The following is a 19,241-nucleotide window of genomic DNA, read 5'->3' as shown; positions in this document are numbered from 1 at the left end:
ACAATTTAGACAAAGCACCAAGTCACGAATTAATGATATTGATGGACAAAATGCATGAATTCGACTTCGAATTGCTTTCCCATTCACCGTATTCTTCGGAACTGCCCTCAGTGATTTTTTTCTGATTTACGGCGACGGTTCCCTAGAGGAGAGTTTTTTAGTGACCTGCAAGTGGCACATACCATTGCTGTGACGACACAATGACGATGCGGAAGGCATTTTTCTCAACCTCCCCCGAAAAAAAAAAAAAAAATTCAAAGCTAGCATTTACACAATACTCCACAAGCATAGCTTAGAAATTCTTATATGTTTATATTTGAGATACTTGTATTCATGACTATTAAAAACGAATTAATCGTGTTTCTACATTCTTTCCAACTGGTTTTTCTGACAATTTAAGTCTTTTAATTTTAAAGTTTTTAACTTTAATGTATTTATTTACATATTTACACGTTTCATTTTGAAATTTGAATAATATTAATGTTTCCTTGTAGATATTTGGATTCGCTTCGATTCTAATTTATAAAAATGGAAAGTACTCAACGAGAGTTTCCTAGAAAAGTTTTTTCTTATAAGTAATGTTAGGGGATTTGACGATATTAGTCTGTAATTCTAAGTTGTTGCGATTTTCTGAATTATATCTTTTCCTTGAGTTAGTTTTAAAAAATTATTTGTAATCACTTAAAGTTTGAGCAGGAAGCTCAAAACAGATAAGAACTTCATATCTAATTGTACGATTTCTCAACAAATTTGATCAACATGAGACATGATTAGGACAAACAATTTATTAAAGAGGTTAAAGGAATTTATATGCGGTCTGACAGCTATAAAAAAGAGTCATTACTTCTTTGGAAAGTATAACCCAAAACTGCGACTATTCTGTAACAGTCATTGCCGTAGCTTTATACTCAAGGTTAATGTGGAAAATGTCTTTCATTTTCTCTGACACTCACTGAAATTTTACACTCACTCAATTTTTGCTAGATATCGGACTTGCATACACTATCAGATATCAAACCCAAAATGGTTATTCACCAAAGGCATATCTGAAATAAGCAGATTTGCAGATTCGTCAAGAGTAACAGGTGGTTTCAAAACTGTGATAAATCGTGAAAAAGGGTAGTACGAAGTCAATGTGTTAAAATGTGGCCTCTAGCGCTAGATCGGTGCGAGTGTGTAAACTTTAAAGAGCACACTAACCAGTCAACTATATATGCGTATCTGGGTAGCTGCTTACGTTCATATGCCTGTATTTAAGTCAGCTTAAATATTGATTAATTGTTTCGAAAAACACACACATTAATTTTGACACTCACTCAAGTTGAGTTCACCTAATTTTAGTATAATTATATACTTGTAATACTTAAAAGAAGTGATTGTGACCAATTTATAATCTATATATTAATTTATTTAGTGTTTAGTTTTTTTTCTTTTGTGTCTGCATTTGCATTCGACTTAATTTGTGTCTAATGCATTTTTTGTACAGTGACAAATTGCAACTTAGTCGCTATTTGCAATAGAGTTTGCATAAATAAGTAATTAGTTAGGCAAATTACTGATATTAAGTGGCGCGTGTTGTTCAAGTGAATATCGCATTAAGGCGTTTCGAATTAAGTCGAAGATTTGTGTGTCAATTCTTTTCTCCTCCTCATCTATTTTGCATGAAAAATGCATAGATTTTATTAGAAACGACGAAGTATTTACGCTTTCGCAAACAACAATTAATATTGTGACAGTTAAGTCACCGCCAACTGGCAATAAGTCAAGCGGTTATAATTGATCGTAAAATGAGTAGATAATAAGCATTTGCGACTGTTGAAATCAATCAGACACTAAATCATGCATATTTATATACTATATGTAGTATTTCAGTGTTCGAAAGATCAGTTTGTTTTTATAAAGTTATTTATTTTCTACCAAAACCAATAAATTAACGATTAAATTTTACACATTTTTGACTGCATAAACAAATATTGATTATGACTGATCAAATTGAAAAATACCTACTTTATGCCATTGCAACTTTTTAAAATTCTGGTTATATTTTCATTTTTTTCATTTGACATGGGGTTTGGAAGCCTTAGTTAGGTAATAATACTCATATATTGTATACTCATTTCATACAAATTTCAATGTTCAAAACACTTACGGGCTACATAGTTAAATTAGAACATCTTAAAATAATATAATAAATATATATAGGAACGATGAGGCTATGAAATCAATTCCCCTTACATGGAATAGAGATTGATATTTCATGATCGGAGCATGCTATTCGAAAAATTATATAAAGACCGTTGTAATTCTGTAACTACTAAAGTTTACACAGTGAGTCCTAGATAAAATGGTTCCATGATCCTAGCTCCTATCTTTTTCTAGAAATTAATACTTATTGCTATGCGTTGGTTTGACTTTTCACAGGTGAAAAAATTAGACAATGGGGGTGGTACCGTCCACCTTTAGCAAAAATCCTATATGTCAGGAACGACTTTTCCAATTTTAACCAAATTTGGTGGATGAGGTTACTAAAATCGTCCTATCATACCCTGTGAAATGAGATCCCATTACTAAATATGCGGATTTTCAAACATCCGCTTTCACTTTATACCTTTTATTATACCTATATTGATCATCTGTGAGATTTCTTAATGCAATTCAGAGAGCCTCTCGAGTCAAAATATTCTCTAGCCCCCTATACCTTATATAAGAAAATTGATAAGAATTATATAAGAATTTCAAACTTCCGGTTGGTATTCTGCCGTAAGATATCTTAGCAAAATTTAGTGAAAGTTTATTTTTGGATATATCATAGTTTAATGCTGAAAGTATATCATATTAATCCACATAACATATTACCCTAGTTTTAATATACCACATATAATGACTTTCACTAGTTCAGAATGAAATTGGGATTTGGTTGATGTTAATAATTTAGTTTTGATTGAGTTTATATCACATATACCTCATTTGAGTTAGTTAGGTTGAATTATTTCGCAAAATTTTTAATACAAAGTTTTGCCCTTTGGAGTTGCTTAAAAAATCGAAATTATTATCTATCGGTCTAACTGTTGTGGAGAAATTTTCCTCCTTTCCTTCTTCGGAAAAAACGATGTCAATATTTTGGAAACCAATTACATTCAGTTAAAAAATTACAAATATGCTCATATCTGCGAAGCTATTTGCCGGATCAAGTACAAGGAAGAATTTATGAGAATATTTTATATGTGGACATTTTATATACATACATATATGCAAACAAAACATTTGAGTTTTTAAATACTCATGTGGATATAACCCCTTAAATTGCAGCATACCTCAGCTGCATTATCAGATAAAATAATATACTTATTTTTGATGCTGAATTTATTGTTCAAGAGGTTTAATTAGATCCGGGGCTATTTCGTTCTGTAATAAATATGCTAAAAATTGCAAGGGTATGTTTGGTTGGAGCCAAATATTAGCCCAGTTATTTCATACCTTTTTTAAGTACCCTATTAGGTTCTAATAAAATGCGTGATAAGGGTGGCAACCCTTTACAACTTATAATTAAACAGAAGCTTTGGAATACTTTGAGAGATTTTAACCCCATTCTACTCCACATTTCTAAGTTATGAGATATTTTCAAATAATTTTTATTTAAAGACAGTGTGCCAAGAAACAAAATACACTTTATTTTGTAAGTTTTATGCAAAACATATGAGCTAATTTCTTCATTAGCCATCGCCTACATAAAATCCACGAGATTCAGGCGTCAAGAATTGAACACAATCACCAAATAGAAGGAGAAACTCATTAAACCTTTGATAAAGTCATAGACGCCTTTTATGTATAATATAGATATATACAATATATATAGCATGTGCTATATGTATATTAACATTTATATATCTGTCTGAAAACTTATCCCCCCGCCGCAGGATACGCGTAATAACAATAAAAAATTGTATCGACAGTTCATCTAATTAGTAGACGACCCATTTGCAACACTTTCACTAGTTAATAAAGAAACCCATAAACAAAAGAGTCTAAGTATCCCTTATACACTTGCTTGTTTCCAAGGCATGAAGTAAGAAAACGTTGCAAGCAACAACAAAAAGTAGTAAAACATCAAAGCGTCAAGCTGTGGCACACAAGCAACGGAACGAAACGGAACATAATGGAAAGTACAAAATTAATTGACGCTCTTCATTCAAGCAAGCATATTAACCCGTCTGATTCACCTGCCTTAATGTAATATGCGTCATATGTACACACATACTCGTATATACATATGTATCCAGTCATCTACGTATGTAGACATTTAATGCACTATAAACACATGCATATGTACGTACCTAAAAGGGCTCCATCAAAATTAAGTTGGTGCTAATTAGATTGTGCAACAAGTTAAACTAACTTGTCGTCAAACACCTTCACTCGCATACGCACTTGTAAATATGCCCTATGCATATAACACAAAGACATTAGGGTGGAGCGATTTTTTTTTTTTTGCTTAGCCAGAGGGTCAAATCTGTAGATTATAAAAAAAGAAAATTTTTGGAAAACATTTTTTTTTTAACATCTAGAAATTATCACTTTTAAAGTAAATTTCGAGTTAAAGTTTTTATTTCGTAAAATAATTTGATAAGTATGCTAGAAGCTGTGGAGAGTTCTCTTTCTGGCCAATTAAAAGTTATCAACTTAAAAAAATATTTTGTGGTCATTATTGGAGTTTTAAAAAAAACGTCTTAAACGACAACATGCTTTCCTTAAGCGTTAAAATAAAATTTGAGTCAAAAACCGTCAAATTTGGTAATTTTTATGTAAATGTGAAGAGTTTAAACAAAAAAAAAATTTTGTTTGTCCAAAAAAATTTGATCTCAAAATTTACTTTAAGAGTGATGATTTCTCGATGTTAAAAAAAAAATTGTTTTCCAAAAATTTTCTTTTTTTATAATCTACAGATTTTACCTTCATTCTAAGCAAAATAGATAAAAAAATAAATTTTCGCTCCACCGTAATACACATGTATATGCTGCATCTATATGTATTTGTGTTCGTGGATATATAGGCCTCGCTCAAGTGGTAAATGACACCGAGCAGATGCTGGAAATGCAGCGTAATAAATTAGTTTAAGGCTATTAACTTTCGCTTTAGTTAATATGGAAAAAGGCAGGAAACGCAGCCAGACATATTTCTGCAAATCTGTGTGTTAATAGATGTATTGTAGATAGCTATTTACAATCTCAACGTATTGACGACTGCTTAGAAATGTTGGTTAAGCGATACTTTTTATAATAAAAACTGTTAATATTTTAATTTTAAATACATTAATGCGTCATATTTTGTTTAATTAAATTAAGCTACTTACAAGAAGTCAAAATATTAATAAATAAAACTTTTACAAGTGCTTTCAGATAAATTAATTAACTTTTAATAGCGATAAATGTTTGGCGAATATTTAGAATCACTACATTTTAGGGGGATACTGCTGTTAAGAGGAATTTAAGTGGCCTTTAGAACAATTTTTAGTTCCCCTTTAAACACCTGATCCCTTAAAAAGCCTTTTAGATAAATTTACCAGTTTTTCAGCTCTTTTTGTTAAAAAGATAGCACGTAAGGCCGTAAAGCAGCTCTCTTGATTTTGACCGATAATTTGGGCGTGAGACGCATCAATGCTCGGCTTGTTCCAAAAGAGCTGAATTTTTTTTCAAAAAGATAGCGCCGAGCTGTAATTGTAAACTATTTTAAGACCAAAAAATCGATCAATACTATCGATCAACCACCGTATTCACCGGATTTGGCCCCATGTAACGTTTTTTTTTTGTTTCGAAACCTCCGTGGAACCTTTTTCGACTCGATGAGGCCGTAAAATAAAATTCCCAGTGAGAAATGAAGGCGATCCCGGATTTCCGGAAACATTCTGATCACAATGCATTTTAGTAAAATACTTGCTAGGTTGATTTACTCACTGATATTTGGCCGAATATATAAAAACAACCATTTAATAATTTGGATTGTTCAATTAGATTCATCCCTTGACGAAATAATTCAAATAATGCAGTATAGACTTACTTTTTAAGAGAGGTTAGGTTGTTATTCCAATTTAGAAGAATTGCTTTAATTTCTTCGAAAATATATAATAATACAGTTAAGATGTCATCCGACTTGTCAGAAAGCTTTGCAATCTCATGGTAAACTAAGTTATGTCTAAAAAAATATTTACACCCAATTTTTTTGAGATAACTCTACCATTGATCGATATATCTGGTAGAAAAACATGTTCACTGAATTATACCCTGAGCAGGGTATGTTAAGTTTGGCACGATATTTGTAACATACAAAAGAAAACTTCGGAGACACTACAAAGTATATATATATATATATATATATAAATTATCAGTGTGACGAGCTGAGTCGATTCAGCCATGCCCGTATGTATCTATATCCTTGTATTAAAAACTTTTTTATGTGGTCAGATCTCTTCACGAAATTTGGCGCAGATTATTATGCAAGGTATCGGAGCAATTTCCGAAGAAATTGCTCAGATCGGACAACTATAGCATATAGCTGCCCTACAAATTGATCGAACAAACCCAAGTTCTTATATGGAAATTTTTTTACTTGACAAGGTATCTTCTAGAAATTTGGCATAGACTATTATCTAAGGCAGCGCTACAATTTTCAAATATATTTTTCAGATCGGTCCACTATATCATATAAATGTCATCAAAACTTACCAATAAAAGTCAAGGTAAAGATATTTTTATACCCTTTTATACTAACAAAAGTGCCTGTACCTGCTAAGGGTATTTATTCTTATATCTTTGATAAAGACTGATATTTTAGGCAAAAAGTCAGATATTGGCACTAAGGGTATCTGGGGGCTTGAAATTTTATGGTTCGATTTCAACAATTTTAAGACGATTGGTGCCACACCTGGAAGTCATTGTAGCGTGCAAGGTTCTATATGTTGCTCTAAAATTTTCATTGGTGCGTGATTTGTATAAATGTATGTTAGTTAATCAGATGAAATTTAATATTGTTTTATACGGGCTGCTCCCCACACAGTAGTGACCTTAACGGGTATTCGAAATTGGTTGAGTAGTTGCTGAGATATGTGATTTAAAATAAAGTGGGCAGAGACACGGCCAGTTTTGTTTTTAAATCCAACTCTAGGATAGTGTTTGGTGTCTGTTCAACTAAAACCCAGAGTACCAGCTAGTTTTCAACCATGATTCTACATACATATTTACTACATTTGATATATTTCCAAAATATTTCAGAAGAAAAGAACATTTGCAATTCACAAGGCACGTTGGCCATTGGTGTAATTAAATAAAAGAAATGTTCAGTTCAGTTATTACATAATTATATGAATAACAAATGAACATAATGCTTCCATGAAGCTTCCTTCATGTAGATGAAGATTGAGTAAATGTGCTGCATAAATGGCAAGCCGACGCATGAAACTAAATTATATTAAGTTTATGTGTGGCAAAAGCAATTGACAGCAACAGTTGCTGTCAAATATGCCTATAGTATTCATGAAATTGTGGTTAAATGCTAACGAAATTGAATGAAATCATTTACACACGCGCTTGCCTGCACACATACTTGTACTTGTATTTATGTGAATTTGTGTGAGTAAACACATATGGGCATGTATATATTACCATATACTTGTAGTTTATTGGGTACACGCATACGTCACCATACGTACTCAAATATTTATACTGTATATATATATATATATATCTATATATATATGTTTATATGCACGATTGATTTTAATTAGCAAAAATGAGTTTCGAGTTTCGAGTGCATTAATTTCACCAAATCAGTGTTCGATGATTCATTAGGTAATGCATTGGCCCAAATAAATATTATAGTATCTGACAACAGCTATGACACACACATACCGAATCCAGACTAATTAAAATTTCGAATTTCGAATAAGTATTAGGTAGTCATAAATGTGTATTTTAATTGAATAATTATAAATAAACAATCGCAAAACTCATTAGCTTTAATTTTAACTATAAACAAAATAATTAAAAATATTAAATTATTTGAATTTTTTAAACTTCCATTTTAGGTATTAAAAGTTCCAAAAAAAATTGAAACATTTTTAAAGTTTTTTAAATTTTGTTAGAAATACCTTTATCTAATACTACAAATTTCATGAAGTTGTGTTATAAATGCCAAGAGAATACATTGGTCAGTCAGGTATAAAGAATGAAAAAAAGAACAGGCATAGTTCAAAACCAGAGCGTGCAGAATCGAACTGGTATAAATTAAATAAACTGGAATATAAATTGAATAGCAAAAGGTTATACCACTGCTTTAAGACATCTCCTTACTTTCTAGTGTTTAATTCTAAGGAGAATTTCTTCGTAGCCTTCACATACAATTTTTTTCACAGCAGACCAGAGCTGCAACTTAACGTGCGCAGAAGTGGTGAATCGAAGACGACTACGATCTATTTTACGCACTTTACTCTGAACTAAAGTATAATATTGGCATAATATAGTAGATATGATTAGGCTACATACTCTCTTTATTTATCAACTAAAACAATTTCATTTATCAATAATTTTATTATTTTATTTTAAACAGTTTGAATTGACTTTAAATATATTTTTTGAGTTCTGTATTAATATACACTCACAAAAAATGTTGTTTTCCTAAATCAATCTACAAACATATAACTCTATGAAATATTTATATGAAAATCAGCACTTAAAATAACAAATACGACAGTAAATAAAATCAATTTCGTTATTTAGAGCCGCTCTATTTTATTGCCACCATTACCTAGTCTGCGATAAATACTTAATTTTTTCTTGTGAATATGTAAGCCGCTTTCGAAAGTGTCTGTCTGACATCCGTCACTGCATATTCAACAGATGGACGGACAAACATTTGTGACTATTGAACTGCCGGTAGCATTCCCTTTCGTCAATGTTGTCGTCAAAAAAGAAAAACGTAAAACAACTTATTGGCTGCGGTCTGCCTATCAGACTGTCATTTGAGGAGAAAATAAAAAAGTTTAATAGCTGATTCGCTTCACGCAAAGGTGACGAAAGTCTGCAAGCAACAATCAGACCAAATTGACATTCTTGATTCAATATAGCACGCACACATATATGACAGCAAATTGAGCGAATTCAGTCAACAGCGCACATAATTAGCAACACTTATGCTCTCATATGAGTTGGTGCACAAGAATGCACAGTTAATTGGACGTATTGCTAACGCATACCTCATTTTATAAGCGGCTTGTCAAAACGGATTGACTTACGAGTGTGTCTGATAGATGTGGTTTTTTAATTAATCTTGTAATCTTGTGGTACGAATACTACATTGATATATAACCCACAATCATATATCATATTTAATATTACGAGCAATTAAAGCTAATATTGGAAATCCAAATAAAAAAAGTTTTTAAACATAACTTTTGAAAACCTTCAAATTTTTATTAAGACAGGCACCGAAAACTTTACTACATCACGTATTGAGAAGGCATAGCAATATTTTGATAGATTACATGATATAAAATTTTTATAAAATTTACCAAATTCGTCCGTTATTCATATTTCTTTGTTCCTTTTTTGAAAAAATAACGCAGAGTAATATTGCGAACCACATATAATACAACAATCTGAAATTTCTAATATTTGTAAACTAAACGCAAGGGATTAAAAGATTATTCGACTTGAGGTAAATTGTTGTAAAGTCCAAAAAATTAACTAATACAAATAAGACGTGGAAAAATCTCGAGAGCCACAGCTAATTTTATTTTTTTTCGGTACTGTTTTATACGTGATCAACACGAAGCAAGATAAGGTGGAAGAAATGTAAGAAAACAAGCAAGAAAGAGCTCAGTTCGTACGCAGACGAACATTATATTGAACATCATCTCCCTTAAACTTCTATTTATAAGCAATCGCATCAAATTTCCCTTAAATACTTTTAACCAGACCCACGTTAAGGCAAGCATATTAACCCTTTGGTAAATTTCATGTTTCTGTAGTAGATGTTTTGGCAGGTTTCAAACTTAATAATAATAAGGGGAGTGTATAGGTTATTACCCAATATTATTCATTTCCACACTGATCCTTAAAATAGAAATATCAAATGTTGTCAACTAGTTTTTTAGTTTACAGGATATATATATTAGTATACTATGCGACAAAACCAGAACTCCCTGTATGAAATTTGAGTTATGTATTGAACCGGTTATACTAAGTTTGTCATGAAGTTTGTAACACCTAGAAGGAAACTCCGTAAATTTTATAACATAGATATATATATGACCAGCATGACGAGTTGAGTCGATTTAGCCATGTCCGTTTCCCTTTCCGTCCGTTGTTTTGTATCCATGCGAACTAGTCCCTCAGGTTTTGAGATAGCGATCTGAGATTTTGCACACATTATTTTAAAGAAGCGGCTGATTTGTTGAAACCGACGATATCGAACCACTATAACATATAGCTCTCATACAAACTGAATGAGTCCAATCATGAATTTTGTATATGAAATATATTGTTTCGATATTGTGACATGAAGTTCCACCATTGGTTCTAAAAAATTATCCAAATATTTAACAAATAAAAAGTAATATATTTACAAATTATATAGCAAATAATCTTAGTTCCGATATAAACTCTCAGTGGTTTATAACAGACAAACAATAGGCATAAGCCGTTTATATAGAGAAATATGTTCGGAAATATATTATATATATATAACTCAGTATACAAAATTTCATCAAATCTTAAGGATTTGGAGTTATTTTGGAAAAGTCGAAAGTTGAAAAATTTAAAAAAAACTTAATACATGTTCAAAAAATGTTGAGTTCCTTTAAAGTAACCAATTACTTATAGTTTTGCAATTTTTATTAGCATCCTGTTGATATTTTTAAATCTTTCATAATTTTTTGCAGGCGAATTGGTTCAAAGCATCACAATATTGCCGGTATCACGGCATGCACTTAGCAAGTATTGCATCACAAGAAGAGAATGACAGACTGGAAAAACACATACGCGACTTTGGTGAGTATCTATCAAGCCAAATTGGCCGGTAATTGTGGCAAACCGGAAAAAAACTGTCTCAAGCAGCTGGTTAATATGCGAAATTAGCAAAGCGGCTTAATAATCACATGTGATCACTTATTCAATTGCATAGATAAATACTTATTCCATTACAAAAGTAGAGCAATAAGAGGCGCATTAGGTATTTAAGACACACAGTTGCACAAAAATACATATGTACGACTGCAATGAATTTTAAGTAAGTTGCTCAAAAGCTGCAAAAACTATCTTCTGTTAAATATGTTGGTAATGCAAAAGAAATACTAGTCTTGCAAATTAATAGACGTGGTTGATAAATTGTAACAGAAATGCAACGCTTACCTTCACTGCGCTAGTTTGTTGTGATTTTTTTTTTTTGCGTTATTTTATGCGCTCCTAAGCGGCTGAGATTACTCACTTAGACTTTCATGTTGCCAAGCTAATTTAGCGCATTTTTCCGATTATTTCTTGCAATTTTTTGCTGCCTGCGGCTATGTCGTGCTATGGCCGCATTATATTACATAGGTTTAAATGCCAGAAAGGTACCAAGTGAATGGCACTCTATGCCATGCAATGATATGCTATGCTTTATTGTGCCGACTGTGCGCCTTGATGGTGGCAATGGTCAATGCACCTCTTTAGCCTCACATAATACCCGGAAAACTGAAAACTAATATATTGTATTTTAATATTATTATTTCATTTTTTTCGCTATTTTTACATTTGCTTCTTGCAACGGGCCACAGTTTACATGAGGCATGCCTGTGTAAGTCAACGAGCAACACAATGCCTGCACCGGTGTTTTATGGATGTGCGAGTATATTTGCATGACTTATATGTGAACATACACACAACTGAGTATAATACCAATATACAACAACAAATGCATCCGTATGTATATATATATTTAGAGTGAAAGCAACTACTTACTGCTCGCCCATTGTGTGTCACGCTCGCCGTTGACGTCAGTTTCGCTAGCATTACCAGCACACACGCTAAACACATAGCCTCGTGCTAACCTAAATTATGCGGGATGCTAGGTTGACCGCAGCTGACTGTTGGCGCTGTTGCTGACGGCTGTGGTCACTCACATTTCGTGTGTCTACCCCTGATTTGCGGCATTTGACTCGCGGCTTTAAGCCTTGAGGTGCCTTGAGGTGCCTTTAAGTGCGCGTGCTCCACCAAAAGTTATACTAGCTTCACGCTTGTATATGATTTAACGTTTGCCACAATATACTCGCATTTTTTATATATTATGCTATGTATTTACACAAATACATTATTAATACACTCTTTTCTTTACCATATGTCAACACACACATCACTTTGGACACTGGTTCTTTTGATTGCCGCGTCTCAGCAGGTTTGGGTCACGAACACTTCTGGACATCTGGCACTGACTTGGCCGACGAGGGCAGCTACTTTTGGATGGCCAATGGCCGGCCCATTACATTTACGAATTGGAATGCTGGCGAACCGAATAATTTCCGTTATGAGAATGGTGAAGAGGAGAATTGCATGGAGTTGTGGAATCGTGATGGCAAGGGTCTGAAGTGGAATGACTCGCCGTGTAGTTTTGAAACATATTTCGTGTGCGAAGTGCAGGCAATTTAATGAACGGAGGGCGTTGATTGACTGAGGCACAAACAAATAATGTAATAAATAAAGAACAACAACAAAAACGTCAATTGCAAAGTTGTCAAATGTTTGCAGTGGAGCTAAGCATAATAACTTAAGGAAATAGCGTACTTTCTTCGCGTGTGGGGCACCGCAAATTCGTACGCATAATCACTATATTGCAAAATTTACATAATTTCATTTTACTTGATGATTGTGGTGATTAGAGACAGTTGTGACACGCACAATCGGCTTAAGTATGTACACATAACAAAACGGCAGCGTAAAGCACAAAAACAGGCATTAATTTTACTTTGTGCATATTTTTATAAGAAATTTATTTTTTAAATCTTGAAGTTCTCTGAATTTTTGAGAATTTTTCAGTTATAATTTGTTTTTGCGCTTAATTTGTGGCAATTAATTTATTTTTTTGTTTATTTTTCCACTTGTAATTTGATTTTTAATTTAATATTTTTATTAACTTTTTTAAAATATCTAAGTTATTCAAATTAAACATACTTTTTTATTTTTTAATACATTTTTAAAATTTTTCTTATTTAATTTTCATTACTTTGGTAATTTATAGTGTTTTATTTGAATTTAAATTTTATTTATTTTTAAGATTTTTTAAATTAAACATTTCTTTTAATATTTCTTTTTTAATATTTTTTGTATATCTAAATTTTTAATACTTGTAATTGTTTGCATGCATAATTTTGCTCAAACACCTTAATGCCGTGTCTTGCAATCAGTCGCATGCCACTTGCATGGCCAAAATAAATTTCAAATCAAATATTACGTATACGCAGTGGTGGCCGCGTCTGTTTACCCTTCACTGATTGCCGTTAGTATATTTATAATGTCTGAGACACACAACAGGTATGTTGTATTTGTAACTGAGTTTAAGAATTCACGCATTTATGTAAGTGATAAAGCCATCGCTATCATTATCATGTTTAATAAATGCGTTGGCGCAGCAAAAGAAAAATTTATTACACATACGCCGTGTATACCCCACTCTCTTATTTCACTTCAATTCGTTTAAATGTACTAAAAAAAAAGCGAAATAATTTAATTCTACTTAGAAACACTTAATTAATATACATTTACTGCCCTAGCATTATGTACATACATACACTATTGTATAAGTAATGTATAAATTATTATTGTTTAGTTAGTGTCATTTTAAATTATATTGTAATTAAGTGTATTGTATACCATAATGTATCAAATTTCTATGCTTAAAGACTTAAGTGCGAACGATACAATATAAAATTAAGTATCTATAGTAAAAAATAAAAACAACAAAATAAATCACAACACAATGAAGATAAAATATATAAATATATATATCTATATGTAAATGCGTTAATATAAGTCATAAGAGAATAAACGAAAAAAAAACAAATAAATGTAAATAAAAGCAAAGCAGTGAGTTCTTATGTATAACCACACTTTTCACTTTCAACTTTTCGCTTTCATTTACTCCAATTTTCAAAATACAATTTGACGAAATGAAACTTAATTTACATAAGCCGCACCACAATTTCTATTAGAAAAGTTGTCAGCAAACGGTAGAGAGGAAAAGGTATGAGAAAGCAACAACAAGAAAAAACGTTAACTTCAGTTGCATCGAATCAATAATACCCTTGACAGGTGCGTTTCGGTGCTAAAAGGATATACAAAGATCATTATGTTGATTTTGATCGATCAAATGGTCTGATCTGAATTTGTTTGGAGAGTGTAGCGTTGCCTTAGGGAATAGTTTATGTCAAATTTCTAGAAGACATCTTGTCAAATAATAAAGTTTTACATAAAAGAACTTGATTTCGATCAGTCATATTGTATGGCAGCTTTATGCTATAGTAATCCGATCTACTCAATTTGTTCAGAGATTGTACCGTTGTCTTGGATAATAATATATATAGTATTTGGTGAAGATATCTTATCAAATAAAAAATTTCTTTTGGACTTGATGTTGGTCGGTAAGTGTGTATTGCTGCTATATGCTATAGCCGTTCGATCCAAATAATTTAATTGAAGAAAGAAGCGTAGCCTTGGAAAATAATTCGTGTCAATTTTCGAGAATAAATTTGATTTCGATTGATCAGTTTGTATGGAAGCTATAGTGGTCTAATATCAGCGGTTCCGACAAATGAGCAGCTTCTTGGAGAAGAAAACGTGTGAAAAATTTGAGAGCTATATCTCAAACACTAGTTCACGTATATACAGACGGACAGACAGACAGACAGACGGAGACACAGCTAAATCGACTCAGCTCGTCACGCTTATCATTTGTAACAACAATAAATATTTTACTTCTGCTACAACTCTAAAACCAAAGTACAACAAGAAGTGAAAATAACAACAACAACAACAAATATTTTACGCTTGTAGCAACGCTGACAGCAATTGAAAATAGTTAACATCCACAGATAAGGCAACAATCGTTGTTGGTGCAAGAAAAATTTATAGAACTCAAGTGAAAAGCAGGCTTAACCGCAAAAAGTTACAATTTGTAAAATATGCAAAAAATGCAACAACAAAAATTGGAAAATATTTGCATTTCAACCATATTAATGCAACTACGCTTACACTTTCACCGCCAGCTATATCACCAGTGCACAACTATTTGAGAACGCACTACACACATACTTGTACATACATACAGATATATAATATGTAAATGTCAACAATGTGAACTCCTGCAACACGGAATTCACCACCTATACTATTTCGCTTTTTTTCATTGTTACCTGTCCTCTCTGCGCCACTTTCACTTCCCAAGCATTCAATTATGTGTGCCCCCCACATTGACATGCACTCGAACCCTATCCAACTATTTGCTTATAAAAGTGTGTATGTAACTACAAATAATGGCTTGTTGCTTGGCAGCTTTGCCGGTGCGCTCGCATACAAAAGTGCTTAGGGATTGAGCGGTAAACGACGAGGATAAACACTTTTTTAATCTCCCTACAACCTGCAACGTACATACAATACTTGTACATACAACAAATAAAGAAAACCTCAGAACAGCAGCCTAACCCATGACAACAACATTCATAACCATAACAACTAAACAAGTATTGTAACAACAATAAAGTTCGCCACAATGACCGTTTGCCTCCCGAGGGTCAGGCTATCACACCACCCACCACACTCTCGCTCTCTCACACACTCAACCAATGAATCTTAAATACAGCTTCCTGATTAAGTATATATGTCTATATAAAAGTAAATATATTTTAAATGTAGATATGTATGTGTGTGTATGTAAGTCGGGTTCCCGTAATTGCGCTACGCGTCCGGCGTCTCTCAAAAATGTGTCGAACGACAGTTGACGTCCCGAAAATGTTAATCTTCTGTAATGAATGCCATGCACATTTTGGCAAAGGATCAGCCCAAAAATACACTAACTCATATCGGCTACAATTGTAACATGCGCCAAGTAAAGGTCCGCATAGAAAATATTCACAAACACACAGCTTAATATATACTTGTATATATATATATATATAAATCATATATTTCGACTAAGTATTTAGTAGCGATCCAAAGTGGAGCATTAAGAGTGCTGTCACCACTGCCGCTGCTTGATGCTTGCTGCATGCAATGCCGACGCCGACGCCGACGCCGCTAACAACGCAAAGCATGTGTTTGCACACATAAACTTGTCGACTTTTTGGGAAAGAGATTTTTAAAGCAACTGTGTTTTTGTTGTGATTTCTTACATTATTTATCTTTCTTTTATTCACCTTGTTGTTCGTTTTTGTTCTTGCGGGCGAAAGATGCACTGAAAGGATCTGACAGCGCAGCGTCAACTTATATATACAAACATACATCATTACATACACACATACACATGTCAATATGTAACATCCGAAAGCATGAAAACATTGCATCAAATTAGTGAGCAACATTTAAATTGGAGAGTTCCTATGCACTGACATACACGGACTTATGTACACTCTCAATCCGAGACTTTTTGTTGCAATTCATACTGCGCATGTTCTATTTTAAAACAAAACAAGCATAAATGTTAACAGATGTAGCAAGATACGCTCTTTATTTGAAAAACAGTGGACTGTTCGATGTTATGATGAAACAAAAATATTGGGGGAAATTTTGAAAGTCCAAAAATGAAGTCTTAGTTTAAAAGCAACTATATCATAACTAGATCTGTAAACGTAACCGGCCAACGGCTTGCATCGAAAAAACGTTTTGCTAGCTTTTTATAGCCACGGAAGGATTTGAACAATCTTCAAGTCGATCTAAGTTTACTGAAAAAAAAATGTTGAGTCGCAAACTTGATAAAGGCCTTCATTTCGAGATTTTCGTTATTATCTGAGCCAACTATTGTAAATATAAATGGTTTAGATGTTTCTAATTCGTCTTCGCTCCAACTTCTACAACTAGCATCTGGTAAAAGTATCAAGCTTATCGCGTAGACACTGATAGGGCAATGACCACTTATGACCCCTATAACTAGGGTAGGACTAACATTACTGAGACCGAAAAGCTCACTAGACCACCTGCGTGCCACTAGCAAGAGCTAACGATAGCCCAACGCTAACCAAACTGCCGAGAAGTTCAGTAATCCAATAATAGAATGTATGAAGAGAGCGGAGCTCAAACCCGTTCTCATTCTACTGATAACGGTTCTTAAGCGTTTTACCATATGAAGTGTCTCCATGGCGCCATTGATAGTGAGGTGAGTCATTCCTTAACTAGCTTTGATTATCTTATTACTTTTTTAAAGGAGGCTTCACATCAAAGCAATAGCTCTGCTGCTATCTCAATGGCAGCAAGCTAGGCTTGAATATCGTTGTAGTCGTCAGGAAGCCTGAAATTATTGTTGGTATATAGTTGTCGACTCTGCCATCAATCTTCCCTCAAAAATTCTCTTATTCATCGAAGTAAAATTATTTTAATTTTATAAACGAAAAATGATCATAATGCAAGCTTTGCGTGTTATAAGTGTAATTTAGTAAATCTTTTAGAGGCGAGTAACTATCAATTCCATCACAATAGGCAACGGTTTCTTCGAATAAAACGTGATGAGTTCACCGTTTTGGTAATTATGTCTCTAATATAAAGCTATAGAAAAGATCTATGGACTTTTGAGCATAAACGATTACAAATTAATAATGAAGTTTACAAATAATGAATGCAACCAGTACCTTCGCTGTCAAATTAAAATTTTACTAAGAAGAGGGTCAGTCTTCATTGCATTCAATTTAAAAAACAAAACGAAACATGATGGTAATATTTCATAGCTTTGCAACCCTTTACAGCGTCAACAAAAAATAGAGGAAAATTTCCCTTAAGACTTTGGTTTTTTACTTCCAAAACTTAACAAAGAAAATATCAAAGATGTTCGTCATATTCGTGTACAGAAGCACAAAGTTACTCCTTTCTCTTTCATATAAGCTTAGAAGCTATGACAAGAGTACTTTTAATGTTTCGATGCTAACAACAATCGCCATTCGGTAGGTAATTTCAAACCTTCGAGCTTATTTTTGCCGTAAATAACTTCATCGTCATATATACTTGCAACTTGTAGGTCTTTCCATATGCCGAAGCTCACGCCGTTTACGGAAATGTCTAGTAAAGTTAAAAAGCTTGAAAGCAAAATGGTTTTCCATTTGGATTCTTTAAGAAAAACAAGAAAAACGTTAACTTCGGTTGCACCAAAACTATAATATGCTTCACAAATACAAAAGGTTTCTTACAAGAACTTGACTTTCCTTGGATAATTTGTATGACCGCTATGTATGTGCTATAGTAGTCTGTTCTGAACAATTTTTTTGAGTCCGATCCTTCATTTCGTAAGGCAGCTATATGCTATAGTAGCCCTATATCGGCGGTTACGACAAATCACAAGTTTCTTGGAGAGAAAAAAAACGTGTGCAAAATTTCAAATCGATATCTGAAAAACTGAGGGACTAGTTCGCGTATATACACACAGACGGACATGACTAAATTGACTATACATTTTATAAGGTCTTATATGTTTCCTTCTGGGTGTTACAAACATCGTAAAAAGCTAAATATACCCTGCTCAGGGTATAAATATATTTTTATGAGTATAATATTCTTAACCCCCACTGTACGCACTTGGGTCTGTCGTATGCTTACATCCCTTAACCAAAGCAACTCTCTTACCCAAGAGAATATTCTATAAAGCACATGGCACAACAATGAGTAGACAGACTCGAACGCGTATTAGGCGTCAGCTGCTCGCTGTACTATTTGGCTGAGCGCGAAAACTCTCTGTGTACAACCGCAGCACGCATATTTCATATCAAATATGCACCGTCCCGCCCGCACAAAGAAGTCGGAAGCACTCGTATTGTCAACAACAACCCCAGCAATGGGAAAACCGACGGTTTTTGGCTACCCAAACAGAAAAGCTGGCTGGCTGGATGGCGCGTTGCCTGATTTACTCCTACGTGCAAATATCATATGTATATATTTATATATATATACTTTCTACACGCTATATGTATGTATGTCACTTTTCGGTCAGAGAATGGCTACAATCGAATTTTGTGTCGCTCATCGCAT

The 19,241-nt window shown here is 33.2% G+C and overlaps 1 protein-coding gene across 2 annotated transcripts in view; it reads left to right on the top strand.

Moving 5' to 3' along the window:
• Window positions 1–14,116, top strand: part of tfc (triforce) — a 70,363-nt gene extending 56,247 nt beyond the window's left edge. The window contains exons 4-5 of one of the 2 annotated variants that reach the window (XM_036359130.2): window positions 10,931–11,039; window positions 12,421–14,116. In XM_036359130.2, the coding sequence (XP_036215023.2) occupies window positions 10,931–11,039; window positions 12,421–12,671 (360 nt within the window). In that variant the 3' untranslated portion in view covers window positions 12,672–14,116. Of the gene's footprint in view, window positions 1–10,930; window positions 11,040–12,417 lie in introns of both variants that reach the window. The other variant, XM_014237964.3, reaches the window with a different exon arrangement.
• Window positions 14,117–19,241: the final 5,125 nt, after the last annotated feature.

The sequence above is a fragment of the Bactrocera oleae genome, chromosome 6 (assembly GCF_042242935.1).
Source record: "Bactrocera oleae isolate idBacOlea1 chromosome 6, idBacOlea1, whole genome shotgun sequence".
Taxonomy (NCBI): domain Eukaryota; kingdom Metazoa; phylum Arthropoda; class Insecta; order Diptera; family Tephritidae; genus Bactrocera; species Bactrocera oleae.
The sequence above is the reverse complement of the archived record's forward strand: the minus strand, read 5'-3'. Positions and strand labels throughout refer to the sequence as shown.